Source organism: Rutidosis leptorrhynchoides, chromosome 1, assembly GCF_046630445.1.
Source record: "Rutidosis leptorrhynchoides isolate AG116_Rl617_1_P2 chromosome 1, CSIRO_AGI_Rlap_v1, whole genome shotgun sequence".
NCBI classification, from domain to species: Eukaryota; Viridiplantae; Streptophyta; class Magnoliopsida; order Asterales; family Asteraceae; genus Rutidosis; species Rutidosis leptorrhynchoides.
The window spans coordinates 142,700,732-142,718,825 of NC_092333.1; the positions used below are offsets into that span (position 1 = coordinate 142,700,732).

At 35.0% G+C, this 18,094-nt stretch overlaps 1 protein-coding gene across 2 annotated transcripts; it reads right to left on the reverse strand.

The window, feature by feature from the left end:
* Positions 1-11,201: 11,201 nt before the first annotated feature.
* On the reverse strand, positions 11,202-15,935 carry LOC139865945 (probable inactive leucine-rich repeat receptor-like protein kinase At3g03770). 2 transcript variants are annotated; one of them, XM_071854071.1, is made up of 7 exons: positions 15,835-15,935; positions 14,135-15,514; positions 13,828-13,961; positions 13,324-13,564; positions 12,764-12,969; positions 12,435-12,484; positions 11,202-11,689 (listed from the first exon to the last, which is right to left on the reverse strand). In XM_071854071.1, exons 2-7 carry the CDS (start codon positions 15,471-15,473, stop codon positions 11,320-11,322), a joined length of 2,340 nt encoding a protein of 779 aa, XP_071710172.1. In that variant the 5' UTR covers positions 15,474-15,514; positions 15,835-15,935; the 3' UTR covers positions 11,202-11,319. The 2 variants fall into 2 exon arrangements, with proteins under 2 accessions (XP_071710172.1, XP_071710177.1); XM_071854076.1 differs by having other exon boundaries at positions 15,854-15,895.
* Positions 15,936-18,094: the final 2,159 nt, after the last annotated feature.

The window sequence follows — 18,094 nt, forward strand, 5'->3', positions numbered from 1 at the left end:
GAACCAGGATGAATAGAGTACCTAGACTTATGAGCCTCATCCAAAACAAGTTGTCGCAGTTCACCAAACTTCGGAACCCAAAGACGTCCTACAAAGTACCTAGTACCATCTGCTCGAATCTCAAATTTCTTAGCCATACCTCTTACGTTCTCTTTCACAAAATTCTCTTCCTTTAAGGCTTCTTGTTGTGCCTCAAGAATCTGCCTTGCGAGGTTTGATCTAACTGTCATATTCAAGGCCCTAACCCTGCGAGGTTCAGTCCTTTCCTTACGACTCAATGCATCAGCCACAACATTGGCCTTACCCGGGTGATACAAAAGGTCACAATCGTAATCATTCAACGTCTCAATCCATCTTCGTTGTCTCATGTTCAACTGTTTCTGATCGAGGATATGTTGAAGACTTTTGTGATCTGTGTACACAGTACTCTTGACCCCATACAAATAATGTCTCCAAATCTTAAGTGCAAAAACAACGGCCCACAACTCTAAATCATGAGTTGTATAGTTCTGCTCGTGAATCTTCAACTGACGTGATGCGTACGCAATAACTTTCTTTCGTTGCATCAAAACACAACCAAAGCCTTGACGCGAAGCGTCACAATAAACAACAAAATCATCATTACCCTCCGGTAGAGACAATATCGGAGCGGTAGTCAGTTTCTTCTTCAAAATCTGAAAAGCATTCTCCTGTTCATCCTTCCACTCATACTTTTTCCCTTTATGCGTTAAAACAATCAGAGGTTTCGCTATACGAGAGAAATCCTGGATGAACCTTCGATAGTAACCTGCCAATCCTAAGAACTGACGAATTTGAGTAGGAGTTTTCGGGGTTTCCCACTTTTCAATCGCCTCAATTTTAGCAAGATCAACTTGTATTCCTTGTTTGCTAACAATGTGACCAAGGAACTGAACTTCTCTTAACCAAAAAGCACACTTAGAGAACTTAGCGTACAACTCTTCTTTCTTTAACAAATCAAGCACTAACCTCAAGTGTTCTTCGTGCTCTTCATCACTCTTAGAATAGATAAGGATGTCGTCGATGAAAACAATGACGAACTTGTCCAGATAGGGTCTACACACACGGTTCATGAGGTCCATGAACACAGCAGGTGCATTTGTCAATCCGAACGGCATAACAAGAAATTCAAAGTGACCGTAACGGGTGCGAAAAGCAGTTTTTGAAACATCAGATTCTTTAACACGCAACTGATGATAGCCAGAACGAAGATCAATTTTTGAATAAACAGAAGAACCCTGAAGCTGATCGAACAGATCATCAATTCTCGAAAGAGGATAACGATTTTTAACAGTGAGCTTATTCAGTTCACGATAATCAATGCATAAACGAAAAGAACCATCCTTCTTCATAACAAACAGAACAGGAGCTCCCCAAGGGGACGAACTAGGACGAATAAAACCCTTGTCTAACAACTCACGGAGTTGACTTGACAATTCTTGAAGTTCAGAAGGCGCAAGACGATAAGGAGCACGTGCTACAGGAGCAGCGCCGGGAACAAGATCAATTTGGAATTCTACCGCGCGTTGCGGCGGAAGGCCAGGTAAGTCATCGGGAAACACCTCGGGAAAAATCCCTAACAATATGAACGTCATCAACGTTCTTTACTTCCTTACTAGGATCAACAACATGAGCAAGGATATCATGACAGCCTTTGCAGAGATGTTTACGAACTTTCATACAACTAATAAGGTTTAACTGTGTGCATTTCTTATCTCCAAAGACCATCAGTGGCTCTCCAATCACATTAGTAATACGAATAGCCTTATCATAACAGACGATCTCGGCACGGTTCGCGGACAACCAATCCATACCAATAACAATATCAAAACTACCAAGTTCAATCGGTATCAAATCTATCTCGAAATCCCTACCACCCAGATTAATGTTACACTTACGATGTACAGTCTTAGCAGTAAGTTCCTTACCATTAGCTACTTCAACAACATAAGTATTGTCTAAGAGAGTTAACGGCGTTTTGATTCTCGGACTTAATTTACTCGACACGAAACTTAAATCAGCCCCTGAATCAAATAACACATAAACTGATAAATCGTTGACTGAGAACGTACCAGTAACAAGCTTAGGATCTTCCTCCGCATCCTTAGCATTAATGTTGAACGCTCGGCCGCGTGCAGTCTCTGCAGTCTTCTTGTTGGGACAAGCATCTTGGAAATGCCCCGGCTTCCCACACTCATAACAAACCCTTGGATTACCTCCATTATTCGATTTCCCATTACCGTTACCGTTACCACCTCTATTACCAACATTATTATTATTACCACCAGTCGCGGGAGTAGCAGACCCCGGCAAAAGCACTGTACAATCTTTAGCAATGTGCCCTTGCTTAGAGCACCTCTTACAAGTAACTGTGCAGTAACCATCATGAACTTTATAGCAACGAGGACACACACGCTGATTTCTGTTGTTAGCACCTGAGGTATCCTGTTTCTTCTGCTGATTTTGGTTTTGATTGCGGTTGTTATCCCACTTTCGTTTCCCATTATCAGCCTTCTTGACAACCTCCTCACTGCTTTCAACAACTGTAGTCTTGCTTCTTCTCAACACCTTGTCATTAAGTTTGTGGGCCATAGACATAGCTGCCTCAATAGTCTGGGGTTCACTGGACTCAACCCCGTGTTCAATCTTCTCGGACAAACCATCAATGTAAGCCTCAATTTTGCGGTCCTCATCCGCATAAACCCTAGGACACAGCAAAGTTAACTCGAAAAACCTTCGTTCATAGGCATCTAACTCGGTGCCATGCATTTTCAAATTCTTGAGCTCAACCTCTAGCTTCTTAAGCTCACCCCGAGGTCTATAGCGGGTGATCAATCTTTCCTTAAAATCATTCCAGGCTAAACCATAAGCTACATCGCTTCCCAAACTACTAACCAGATTGTTCCACCATGTCAAGGCACTATCCTTGAGAGTGCAACTAGCGAAACTAACTTTGTCCTCTTCACGGACCCGACTGACCCTGAAAATAGATTCGATTTTCTCGAACCAACGAGTAAGCCCTATTGGTCCTTCCGTACCACTGAATTCTTGGGGTCGACCAGCCATAAAAGTTTTGTGGGAGCATCCCACATTGTTGTTCACATTGGCGTTAACATTAGCATTTGCTGCCATAGCAGCAGCAATTCCTTCATTGATCAGGCGTTGCATACGCGCTTCAGTGGACTCTATTGGAGGCATGATCTTCAAAATAGAATAACACATCCGTTAGTACCAAGAATAATACTAGTGTCATAAAGGAATAGATCAAAACACGAAAAGACTAACCATTAAGATATTAGTCAACTAACACTATGAGTAATAACATGACAGTTATGATTGTTATAGAAATAACCATCACATGCATACATATTTTATGATAACATCATACAACATACATAGCACCTAACATACATGAACATATATTACGCATAACATAACGTGCCAAGAGCCACAACATCAGAAATAAAACATGATAATGATAATAGATGTCATAAAAATAACCATCCATACATAATGAAAAATATCCCATAACAAAATCTTAATAAAATCCTCGGCAAAACGCCGTACATAACCCAAAATGTATGTATAAAAAGGACATTAAGTCTGATGAAATAGATAATCAATATGAATAATCACATCACATTCGCTTAGAGCGGGTGTGATAAGCTGGTCCAGCATGAGTCTCAGCAGGATCCTCATACTTACGCAACTTCCCTTTTACAACATCCAACTCTTCCTTCAACACACGAACAGTGCTCTCGAGAGCCTCGAACTTAGCATTAACTTCTCGATCACGCTTGCGGTTCGCATCCTCAACCCTATGCTTGAAAGTGATAAAGTTACCCATGTCGGCACGGATCTCGTCCATAACTTCATTATGTGGCAAGGTGCGCAAACAATCACTAAGGGCGTTAATACGTGTCACCTCATTATAAGCCCGGTTCATATGAGTAATGGTAGAAAAATAGTAATGAACAGGATCATCGATCTCTGGTTGATTAGCACGACGTCTAGCAGGAGACGGTGGAGCAGGAGCAGCAACAGAGTTATCGCTCGAAGTCGACATCTGCAAACAGCAAAACCGCAAACCACATACCAAAAAGATATAAAAGCTAATAATATAACTTATACGAAATGAAATGCATAATAATGCTATAGCAAAAAGGTCGGGCTGTAGACTAGACTCTAATGCACCCTAATAACCACGGGTTGACCACATTAAGACCGCCTAGTTCCCTACAACCAGAGCTCTGATACCACATGTGACGACCCCGTCAAAACACTTAACGGATCCGTCAGTTGGTCCCATAGCTTGATCGGACTTAAATGAATTAAATAAACAAAGTTGCATTCTTTTATTTCAAAATGTTGCCCAAAAAGGAAACAAACCCAACTAAGTAGTTTAAAATCAACCAACCATAGTAATGAACCAAAAGTTGACACAAAACATTGCCAACAAACCCACAATTTAAATTATCCAAAATAGAATGCAAACTTAAGTTTCATAAATAGTTTCATAAAATCTGCCCAAATGCATGCAGACTCTTCTAACGACAGCGGAAGCATCAAATAACTCAAGTACCTGTGAAAACATGCAAGTAAACTGTCAACACAAAGGTTGAGTGAATTATAGGTTTAAATAAATAAGTAAACTTTAGACCACAAGATTTAAAAATGTTAGAAAACATTAAACATTATTCCATTATCAATGAGCCACCTGGTAACCACTTAACCCTTTATTTACCCTTGCCAAACACAATAAAAATATACACTTGGACAGTGTATCTACAACAAATTACGAAGTACTAAACATTCCGATTATAAATTGCTAGCGCGACTAGCTCGAAATGGGGTTGTCAAACCCGATAGATCTATCCGTAGGATTCGCGTTCACCGGTAGAAACCAATGATTACAGTTACCAGACTAGGGAATATTTTTGTCCAACTCACAATGAATAATTAAATTTAACTGTTACTTGTGTCTAAACGTAAATAAAAATCTGCATGTAATCACATCCCAAAAATATACTTTGAAAAGTATGTAAAAACGGGACTATAACTCACCTTAAATAGCAACTGAAGAAATCTCACAAACAAGCGAACAGCAAGTAAAGTAATGTGATCAAGAAAGATCACAACGCCGACCTATAATTAAAGCAGGTCGAAATAAATAACTAACTTAGGCCAAGTCTTAGTATGATAGCTATTGTACATGTTGCAAGTAGGCATAGAACATTACTCAGCAAGCATCGGTTTGATTGGAACAGCATAAGGACACACACTTTCTATTTTTAGAAAGTTTCTATTTTTAGCAGGTTTCCATTTTTGGAAAGTTTCTATTTTCGGAAAGTTTCTATTTTTGGAAAGTTTCTATTTTTGGAAAGTTTCTATTTTTGGAAAGTTTCCAAATTTAGAAAGTTCTATTTTTAGAAAGTTTTGAAGTTAGGAAAGTTTCCTTATTTAGAAAGTCAACAGAAGTCAACTGAAAGTCAAAGTCAACCGAAAGTCAACTCAAAAGTCAACCTTGGTCAAACATAGTCAACATTAATTTTAAGAGTGTAAGTTATAATAATAACATAGGTTATAATGTTATTTAAAGTCAAAAGTGTATAATAATGTCTTAACATAAGTTTAATTAAATAAAATGAATTATTAAAGTTAATATAAGTTGAAATGTTATAATTAGCATAACATAAGTATTTAATTAATTAATTAAATATTAATCATAATATAAATATTATTAATTTATAATAAATTTTAAATCATATCATAAGTATTATTAATTAATAATGAATTATTAATCATATCATAAGTTTCTAATTAAAATTATTAAATCATAAGTATTTAATAATTAATTCATAATTAAATAATAATTAAGTCTTATAATAACTAAATAATTATTTAATATTTATTATAAGTCTTTTAATAATTTCTCAAAAACAAATTTTAATACTTATCATAAGTATTTTCCTTTAATAATAAAAGTATTACTAATCATAAGTTTAATTAAAATGTTAATTAAATTATAATTAATAATTAAATGATATAATAAATATTTATATCACAAGTTTTAAATAATAATAATTACTTCTTTTATCATAAGTAATTGATTAATAATGAAATCCATTAATTTTAACATAAGTTTAATCATGAACCATAAGTTTTAAGTTTAAAAGTTCGTCGGGTCGTATCTTGAGCCCCGGGTGTCGGTTTCGGGCAAGCCACATATGCAACTTCACCTTCTCAAACCACCCGACACAATTATGAACTCAAGAACACTCCAAGAACAGTCCCTAGGTCGTGGATATCAGCCATGACAACATTTGGGAAATCAATTTACTCAAAACAGTAATTCGGGCACAACGGGTGAACCGTGGCTCGGATTTAGGTGACCCGAACATAAAAATTCGTCCCACCATCAGTCCTAACCAAATAACACACCCTAAAGACACCAAGGATGGTCACAAAGTCGGACCCAACCTTGTTCATGCCAAGAACACCTTTCAATCTTTAACAAAAACCAAATTAAGCATATCTAGGGCTCCGGGAATCGAAACGACATGAATCCGGAGTCTAAAATTAATGTCTTGATGAGAGGAACTCATTTATGTACTTTATTTTAACATTCATATCAGTTACAAAGTCAGAATATACGAATCAAACTGCTGTCCAAAATTTACAAACCGAAAACATATGCAAACGAGTAATTCTACGCATCCAAACAACATTACAACAACTAATATACATCATACCAATAATATAAACTCAAAATACAGAAATATAAATAAATATGAAAAGTTCTAGGGTTAGGGTTTATACCCAAATCGAGAATCAAAGAATGTAATCGCGTAGAGAAAGACGAGAGAATCCGATTATGCAAGCCAATTGATGATCCAAGCAATAAAAAGTGGTGAAGATGGTGATGTATGGTGGTGGTGGCGACGGCACAAGAGGGAGGAGAGGAGAGAAAAAGATAAAATTTAGGTTTTTGATGAAAATAGAATGAAATTGCAAAAATGGGAAAACAAGGAGCCAATACTCCCTCCCCTTGGGAGTATTCGGCCGAATTGGGTAGGGGGTGGGCCCATTAGTGGGCCAACTTTTCCAACATTGAAAAACGTGCAATTCCTGATGGCCCGAAAGTCCGAATGAATCCCGAAACGCGAAAACACGCTTACGCGATTAAAAATCCGGAAAGATAACGAACGCGCGACGAAAAATAAATATAAATACACCTATTAATAATATGACCTTAAAATATCATATTTAAGATATTTAGGATTTAAAAATCCCGAAAGCTCGACCGTTGGTTTAAAAACCGAAAAGATTCGCCGGATGGAAATCCGCGGAACGTAGAAACGTATAAATTAAAATATGAATACATATATTCACATAACACATAATAATTATTATATATATATTATTACAAAAATAATAATATAGGTCATAGAAATGACGTGGCACACTAACAATTAACGGTCGTTAAATAATTAACGAAAAAAGATAACGGAAAAAGTAGGGTCGTGACATATATATATATATATATATATATATATATATATATATATATATATATATATATATATATATATATATATATCCCTTTACATGGTATCTGTTTTACCTGTATAACCGCATATTGCATCTCGGTATCTAGGTGTTTCTGTTTATGTATGTATGTATCTAAGTGTATATGTATGTGTGTATCTATATGTATATATGTTTAGTTACACGTATTTTCACATGCTTTTGTGTGTGTGGGAGCATATATATATATATATATATATATATATATATATATATATATATATATATATATATATATATATATATATATATAGGTGTACGTTTATATATGTATGTATGTGTGTGTGGGTTGGGTTGGGGGGGGGGGGGGGGTTGTGTGACCTTTTTTTTTTAACCGGAATTTACATATTACTGCGCATTATATTATTCATGCTATCTGTCATACTGTTGTGCATTACTGCTATATGTGTTTTCTTTTTTGGCTTCTTTGTATGGTTTCATCTTCCTAGACGCACGTAACGCTTACAGGTACGTATACCCGCACTTTCTCGTTTTATTGAGCTTTTCTGGCCGGAGGTCCCTCCGGAAGCAATCTCTTGGCTCTCGAGTAGAGGGTGGGACGATCTTATCTAGTCGTGGGTTCTATACCCGCGGGTGGAGTAGTGACTTCCCTCTAATCTAGGGTTCGAGGAATGATTGTCTACACTTCACCTCCCCCATACCCTACACTCGTGGAATTGAGTATTGTTGTTGTTGTAGTAGTAGTATTATATTTATGTTTTACCACTATGTCGAAGGGTTAAAGTGTATTTTAGACAAAGTTTGGGGGCCGGGATTTTTTTTTCTTGTGATGTCGTTTGGTAAACTGATTTGGCCAAGTACGACCAAGTCATGGAGGCCATTTAGTATATAGATCAAGTATGACCAAATCAGGGAGGTCATCTATAGTATCATATAAAACTTTAAAATTATGATGTCATAAATAAGGATTATTCAAGCTTAAAAAAATTCAAAAAAAAAAAAAATTCTAAGCCCCTCATGATGATGTCATTAAAATAATTAATAATGTTTAATAAAAATATTAACATGTTAATTGTATAATATATGAAGCATTATGTACAACCGTATGATAAAATACTCACATGACCATATGTACAATATTAGAAGCATTATGTAAAACCTTATGGTAAAACACTCCCATGACCATATGTACAATATTTGAAACATTATGTAAAATCTTATGATAAAACACCCCATGGTCATATGTAAAAACTTTAAAAAAATTGTACGATCTTTTACAAAATACCACATAAACACATGTACAAACTTTGAAGCATATTGTACAACCTTCATATAATAATTGTATTTTAGTTTTTTAAAAAAAAAATTAAAGAGACATTTGTTATTACTAATAAGTATAATTAAAAATATAAATACTCAATTTTAAAGCAAAATTTATTATTATTATATTATTATTATTCAAATTCAAATATGGGTTCTCTTTAAGGGATTAATTTCGTTACATATGTATGCGAAATACACGTCTCAATAAAATGTTATATTGTAGCTTTTATGAAAAGAAAAAGAGAAAATTGCGCGGATAGTCCCTGTGGTTTGTACCAGCCAACATGGATAGACAAAGTTGCTGTTTTGAGTGTGGATATTCCTTGTGACTTAAAAGTGGAGCAAGGATAGCCCAGTTCATTAACACTGTTAACTTTTTCCGTTAAAGTGAGTCATGTGCTAGGCATGTGAGGGTATTTCCATCATTTTGTTTAATTCGCTTCCCCCTTTCATATTTTATCACCTGCAATTCATGAACCTTGTAATATGAAACTCAACAGATCTTTAAACTAATCTTTAAGATCCCAAATATGCTTTATATCCTTTCACTCACTCCCCAAACCCCATTATCACCATATTCACTTTCTTACTTACCAACATAGCCATGATAACATATCTTTAATATCTTAACTAGTTTCTTTAACCAGATCTAAAAACACGGAATATAACTCAACAACAAGCATTACCATTTTAATCTTCTTTAATTTAGACGCCAGCAAGATCTATACTTTCAGGAAGTGACAGATGGGTTTTAAATCTAGATCTGAAGGTCGGAGTGGTGGTGGAGATAAGAAATGGAAGAAACAACGGCAGAGGAGTGAATGGAGATTGGCAGATGGCGGATGAGTGATCAACGAGTGGTAGACGGCTGAGGTGAGGTGATGGGAACACGACGGTGATGGAGAATCCGATGGCGGTTGTGATGTTGAATTTGACAGCGTTCTTTTTTCCCGGAGTAGATCTTCATCATAATCGATTGCTCCAGGTGCAGTGATGGTGCGAATCAGAAACGACTTTACAAATTACACAGATAGTTTACTGCCATCGAATTCCAAAAAATAACAATCCGGAAGACGACGAAGATGAATTCTTTATAAAGATCTAAAATCAAACCTGATTTAACCACTTAAAATCGAAGAGCGACTCACCATCGTACCGATGTTTGGAGACGTTGATGCTGCTAAAGTTGGAACCGAAGCACAAAATCACCTGGATCTGTGTTATTATATAGATCTATGTGATGATATGTTAACAATTTATTTCCTCGTATGATATAAATGAAGAAATTGGAACTTTTTTTATTAAAGTAAATGAAATATTATAAGGGGATATGGATCTGTGTGATAATTAATATATAATTATATTATATATAATTATATATTATAAATTATATATAATTAATAATTTATATATATATATATATATATATATATATATATATATATATATATATATATATATATATATATTTATATCTATTTATATGATATTTATATTTATTTATTAAATATAAATATAAATAATTGAGTTGATGAAGCTCCTGTAAATGATGAATATACCCTCACATGTCTAGCACATGACTCAATTTAACAGAAAAAGTTAACAGTGTTCATGAACTGGGCTATCCTTGCTCCACTTTTAAGTCACAAGGACTATCCACACTCAAAACAGCAACTTTGTCTATCCATGCTGGCTGGTACAAACCACAGGGACTATCCGCGCAATTTTCTCAAAGAAAAATAATAATTGTGATGAAAATTGAAAGAAAGTGGTGCGAGAATAAATGTAGTTCATTTATTCTGACCAAGTTAAGTATATCAATATGTTTGTAAAAATAGCGACAAGTTTCTTAGTCGGGATCTGTGGTTCCACGGGTCATTAAACTAAATGACTTTAGCATTTACGTTTACTTAATACCTAAAATATATCATTAAACTGTTTCGTTTAAACAAACCCGTAGTTCCACGGCTCATTTTACTATTTACACCGAGTTATTGTAAATTAAAGCCATGCATGTAGCATTTTATTAAGCCCAAAGATCCATAATAGCCCAATGTGTAATTCATAAATTTTGTTTCATAAATGGTCCCTGCAATTTAGTCACTTTCACACTTTTAAATCTTAAGTTTATGACTGTCCCAAAACACATGTTGTTGCATACATAGTCCTTCGTACGTTAAACTGCACAGATCATCTGTTACATTTTTAAAAATGACTGTTATACCCTTTTTTATGCACTTACAATGTTCGAGAAATGCAAAATGACTATTATACCCTCGTATGTTAAAATGACTGAAAAAAGTAGACTTAAATTGCTTTCTTACAGTAAAGTATCAGAGAACTTAGTTACATCTAATGTTACATTAACCTGTAAGCTATATCACACATTCTTATGATTTTCGATATATACCTAAAAATAAGTCGATAACGCTACTGCTGTGCAAGTTCAGTACGTAAAGCTGAATCTGGTGATCCGTCACTATTTTGCCATGCGCACTGAACTTGAGCAGCATATTGCAAGTTCCATAACATGTCATCCACAGACGGTCTTTCTGCTGGGTCGTTTACTAAACACCGACTGCAGATTTGCGCCATTGTTGTTAACGATTGATCAGAACATTCGTTACGAATTGCTGGATCAACAATGTCGTTTATAGAAGTATCATCAGCTGTTATTCTGGTTTGAAACTGCTGTATAATAGACTCTACTTCCTTTTGCTTGCATAGCTGTTTCCCCAAAATCATTTCGAGTAATATGACACCAAAATCGTACACGTCATCTTTCTCTGGCTTGCTATCTCTAAATTAGGTTAAAACATAAGTAATGTGCACTGATTATGGGAAGAGTACTCAATTAAGACTTTTAAAAAGCTTATCTAACGTAATCTGCTCCAATTATATATTTACAAAGAGAAAATATACTAAATGGCAATCGTTTTTGGCTGTATATTGAAAATAAACACTAGAAGGGGAAAAAGAGAGTCAAAAGTCAACATTTTAGTATTTCACAATAAAAGTCAATATTTTGTGAAGAAAGTGTTAAATTAGTAATAAAGTGTCATAAGACAGAGTTGATATTGATAATTTGAATTGGTCTCACGAAATCTCAAATGGGATAAGACAAGAACTTCAGTTTGTTTCTAGGCAAGAAGAAATCAAATCAGTATTTAGAGAGAATGTGTGAGTTTTCAGTAAGTTTGATATGAAATCCAAATTCCAAAACACCCAAAACGAATTCATAAAGAAAGTTATTTTTGCGGTAGAAATGCAAGGGTGCAACCTTTTAATATTGGCCCCGCCCGCTCACTTGTGAGCATAGCCCCAACTATGGGGCGCTGCCGTTAGACATCCATAAGGGGCGCAACCCCATCGCTATTTCCGTGACAGTTCAAATTCTTACTGACGTGCATTTCACACTCTCCAAACCCATTATTAAGTTTAATTTGATAACCCATTGTCGTGTTTAATAACTTCTTATAAAATGCTCTTTAGTAAGTTTTTTTCTTGACCTATGAATTATGTATCATGAATTGTTTGTTGCTCACCTTGCACGGTTAGGCTCTTTGGATCTGTTGAAGTAACTTTGAATGCCATCCTGTTGAATTGAGTATAAAGTGACATCATGACGATGGTTATGATTTGACATATTAGGCTATTGAGCAAAGACTCATATGAAAAGGAGTGAAGGATGATGCACTGTTTTTCTTAAATCGACGCACCACATTTTACTCTTTGACACCTCAAATATGCACATAAAAATCTCTAAAATTTGATGCATTAGTATGAATAAAACCGGGTGCATCATCCTTTGCTCCTGGTCCTGACCCTGAACATATATGTTAAAAGGTCTCATCATGAAAAATCGTCACGTTACCTTTTCAATGTTCTGATCCAACAATGGCAATTTATAGCAGCTGATTTTCGCAACAAAATTCTGATCCAATAATACATCTGTTATCTTCAGATTATTCAAAAAGACCGCAGGCACTATACCCGTGTGAAGAAACTGGATGCCTTTCGCTATACCGATTGCAGCCGCTATTCTTAGACTCCATGGAAACGTTTTTCCATTGTTCATTCCTATTATACATCACGAGTTAGCAGGTATTTTTAAGAACTTATATTCATATCAAGGTTGCAAAAATCGTTACTCGGGGAGTACTGAGTCGGGATTTTTTAGGGAGTACTCGGCAAGTACTCGGATGTTGACTAAGTTTGACTTTAACCGATTTTTACCGCTTTTTGACTGATTATCCGAGTTTTGACCTATTTTCCGAGTAATCCCGAGTTTGTTCAACTTTGACTGAGTTTGACCAAGTTTGACCAACTAGTTTCCGAGTACTCCCAGAGCTGCAAAAACCGAGTACTCGCCGAGTAATTCCGAGTTCTGCAACACTCATTCATATGACTATTAGAAGTTTACGTCGAGTTTACCTGAAATCGAGTCCCGAAGTGTCCCTTTTGGTACATACTCGTACACGAAAAATAGTCTGCTGACACTTGAGTCGTCGAGGTAAAATTCAAAACAATGCCCGAGCGCACTGACCAAATGCTGGTGTCTAAGTTTTGAGATTAACTCTATGTGATGAGTAAACATTTGCGTACTGTGATGTCGTTTCATTTTAATGCATTGTATAACGACGTATGATCCATCCTTAAGTCTTCCTTTGTTCATCTGATGAAAAATAAGTCATGATAATAGAATTTCTCTTAACATAATGAAAAAGATTAGGATTTTTCTAAAGACAGTCCCTAGGACTGTCGTTAATGTGCATAAATATAAATATGTTGTACGCGGAAGTTACTATTGACTTTTTAATTACGGTTATTGAATTGCACATAATTTTTTTTTAAAGCAAGTCTTTTTGCATGTTAACGACGGCCTATAGGATTGTCATTAGAAAAATCCAAAAGATTATTCCTCGAAGTGAAATGTACCTGACCATGAGACCCTTCACCCATGAAAGTAGACGTATCGAAGCTATTAGTAGCTTCCTCGAGTTCCTCTAGTGAAAACGTGCGATAAGGTGGAACACCGAGTGTTCCTAGCTTCATTACTCGAGTAACGTATCCTACAATATCGATTCAATAATCTTTAAACAATGCATAATACATAAAGAGTCAAAGCTCAATCAGGCTTTATGTAGTGTTTGGATGCGTCTCACATCTTACGATTTATAAGGCGTGATAGATGACGTGGCAACTTATATGGCTGCCACGTCAGCATAAAAGAGAAAGAACTTACTTGCTTCTGAAAGCCACTTTGAAGTGTAAGAAGCAGTAGCCTTTTCCGCTATTACCCTTGTCATGGGCGTTTTCAACGTCTTCTTAGCATAAAATTTAGCGAAAATCAAGATTATGACACCAAGTAATACAGCCCCGCCAATGATCCCGAAAGCAAGAGCTGCTTTTGAGCCTTTTCCGGTCTTCTGATGTCTCGGGATGGGTCCCACAGCCAAAGCTTCAGTTCTACAAAACGATATCGGTTTTTGATTTTTGGCATTGTTCGGATTGTTTGAAGTGAAACAATTGCCATCGTAGACACCATTTCGGGCATTTGAAGACGCAAGACAACTTGGCAATCTTCCGGTCAACAGATTATCAGACAAGTCGACGAATCGAAGTTCAGGATTACAAGAAAGATCCTCTAAAAGCATACCTGTAAACCTGTTCCTTTTGATATCTAAATGAGTTATAGATGGTAAAGATAGTATAGAAGACGGGAATGATCCAACGAATCGGTTTAAAGCTATGTCTAGTCTTCGAAGTTGATAAAACGAATGTAGTTCTTCGGGTAGACTATTGGTGAACTTGTTGTTCCTTAACACAATGGAAATGATTCTTTCAGTGACCATAGGGAACTCGGGTCCGAATGAATTATCTGGAAGGTCAAGAACTTGAAGGTTTGTCAAACTACGAAGATCGGGCACTTGGCCCGTGAAATTGTTGCGTGAAAGCATAAGAACCCGAAGATCAACCAAACGCCCTAAAGATTCGGGCAATCTCCCGTTTAGTGAATTGTTTTTCAAACTCAAAACCGACAAACGGGTCAAGAAACCTACACGGGCCGGAACCCGGCCCGTGAAATTATTGTCATCGAGAACAAGTGATTGGAGATCGGTTAAGTATGTGATTTCGGGTGGGATTGCACCGGCGAAGTGGTTTGAGGTAATGTTAAGTATTTCAAGTGACGAAAAACGGGAAATTGTTGCGGGTAATTGTCCCCATAGGCCTAAAGATACCAATGTGAGGACTTTTAAGCTTGGAAGATTAACGAGCGTGGTAAAAAACGTATCGATAGAGAAATCTTTAGGCAATGGAGGCGCTTTATCGCTATTGATTATGTGAAGTTGTGTTACTATATCTTCGTAGCAGACGATGGTAACCGAGGAACTTTGAACTGTGTTGCAGAAATCAGTTGCATTATTCCAGCTACTAAGAACAACAGGGTAATACAAAAGGTTTTGAATGCTTAAAAGGGTTTGATCTTGAGAGGCATTATATTGGTTGGAACATAGAATTGGTACAAACAGAATAGCAAGCAGTACAACTGGTGTTAGCCAATAATAAGTAGTCCTTGACATTGCATTTAGAAGATTACAAGATTCTTGTCTACTTCCAAGACCTAAAAACAAGAACAGATTTTTATCAAAATTTTGGATGAATTTGAAGAAATGAAGACTTTCCCAAATCAAGAAACAGTGATTAATGAAATGGGTAAGCCTTAATTACACAAATGATATCTATCATGTTCAAGAAAATTCATGGTCAAAGATTCATACATGAAAGTCAAACATCATGCATATGATTATGATGCAATATGATTGCACAACATAAAACAAGCAATTAATCAAACACCCATAGGAAAACTACAACATTGTTAAGTAAAATTAAATAAAAAATACTCATAGATGAGAATATAATTAGATTGGATTGAAGGGTTACCTCTTAAATTTGAGTGTACCTGAAGCAAAGGTCTTCACACTTTAAGATACTAAGTTTGAAGATGAAGCCTAGTTGGTTCAAGTGAATATAAATTCTTTTTCAGGAAAATTAAGATTTAAACTAAATTAAACCCACATGATTTCATGTGCATAAAAAAGACAACAACTTGGGAAAAATATCATGGAAACAGAGGAAACAGAGTCTCTTTAAAATGAAGTCTAAATAAAATAAAATATATTTGACTTCAATTTCAATCTAAAATGACAATATGCCAATTTTCTAAATTCAACACTTACCATCATTGCTTTATTTCTATCAAGAATACATTTTCATGAACAATTTTCAATCTTTTTTAATCTTCATGGAAAAAAAAAGGCTTATTTTAACATTTTTACTCACACAGCTAAGTGTTCTTCAAAAAGTTACAAACTTTAAAAAAGGTGAAGACATGGAGATGAAAAAGATCAAAGATTCTTGAACTTTAACTCCATCACATTCATATGAGTGAGTGTTTAATGCACCTGCAGAAAGGCTGCAATGCACACTGTGTAGTATATCTATATAATTTTTTTTTTAACGAAAAATTTAGCATCGAATACTCTCATTTGCGATCCACCCACGCTAGGTAGAAAACTTGAAGGATTGACCCGGGTTGCTTGGCAACTAATCGAGGAAAAATTCTGGAGAAAATCTCCCCTTATCGGAATTGAACCCGAGTTGCTTGGCAACTAATCGCGAATTCCCCTACTAAGGCTTGTAAACCACTCAAGCAATACATCGGTAGTGTGTAGTATATCTATATTTGCTGGGGAAAAAGATAAATAGGAAAGAACACATGTTGATCACGAATTTACCTTTTCTTTTTTGTTTTCTTTCACAATTTAATTTAATATGTCATATGTCATTTGTGACTGTAATAATTTATTAATATTTTTTTGAGGATACAAATATGTTGCTCATATTTTATGTGTCGCAAAATCAACGATGTTGTAACCATATCTTTTATATTCTAACTTATTACTTATTGGAAATGAGAATCGGCGTATGATGAGTTATAAAGAGTTGTAAAATGTATAGTACTATTATTGAGGAGATGAGATGATTTATAAACTAGTACTATAAAAATTAGTTATTCTATCATTAATTATGTTTTAACATTGTTGTACTTGAAGTGGTGACTCTACATTGTATTCCGTGGGGTCACGGAACATCACTATTTCAAAAAAAATTTAGTAAAAAATACCATATAAATTCTATATGACACTACTAAATTTAACTGTAGGACTTTATATATTTTTTGAGTTTATAGTTTTTCAGTTAAATTATATAGGACATCACTAAATGTAACTACTCGAACCTTATATATTTTTTGAATTTGTAATTTTTTAAAAGATAAATAATCACTAAAATAACATTAAAATATAATTAGTAATGAAAAAAATTTCGAGGACCCCATTGAATTTTATTTTGATCCTAAAATCGACACTGCGTACTTGTACATAAAGTGATATAACCATCTTAAATTAGCTCAATGATCGGAGACCTAACATTCTCATAAGAGATCTCATTTTTGAATCGTGTGATACTCGGAAAAGGTAAAAAACGATCTTGTGATTCTTTTCACATTAGCATATAAGTATTCACTATAAAGTCAACATAGAGTCACCATAAGGTATTAAATCCATAATTTTTTGGACCTTCATACGTTAGTTATCATGTATTAATGCGTACAGAATTTGTTTAAAATTAAGATTTCGATATTTTTTTATGGTACGATATATCTATATGTGGGTGTCATAATCTAGACAGCTATGGATTTCTAGTATATGGTCATGTCTACTGGTGATACTATGTTTTTCTATGTGCAATCTGTCTTTTTCTCTGTGTTTGTTTATCAATTTTTTTTTCCTTTTTATTTATATATGGAAATGGAAATGGAAATTAGAATATATAAAGGCCAAACCGTCTTAAATTTAATGGTTATGAAAATTAAAATGGGCACCGAATCATATGAAAGTAAAATCACACTAAACTATAAACTAATTTTATTAAAATGCATCTTGTATATATAAGTATACTAGTTTAAAGACCCGTGAATTCACGGGTTTGTTAAACAAAAACATATAAAAAATCAAAATAGAAAGCAGAATCATAAGTCATAAGTTCAATTCATTTAAGATGACAATTTGAACCTATTAATGATGTATATCTATATAAGAACATCATAAGAACATGTCTTCTAAAATACTTCTTAAAGGAT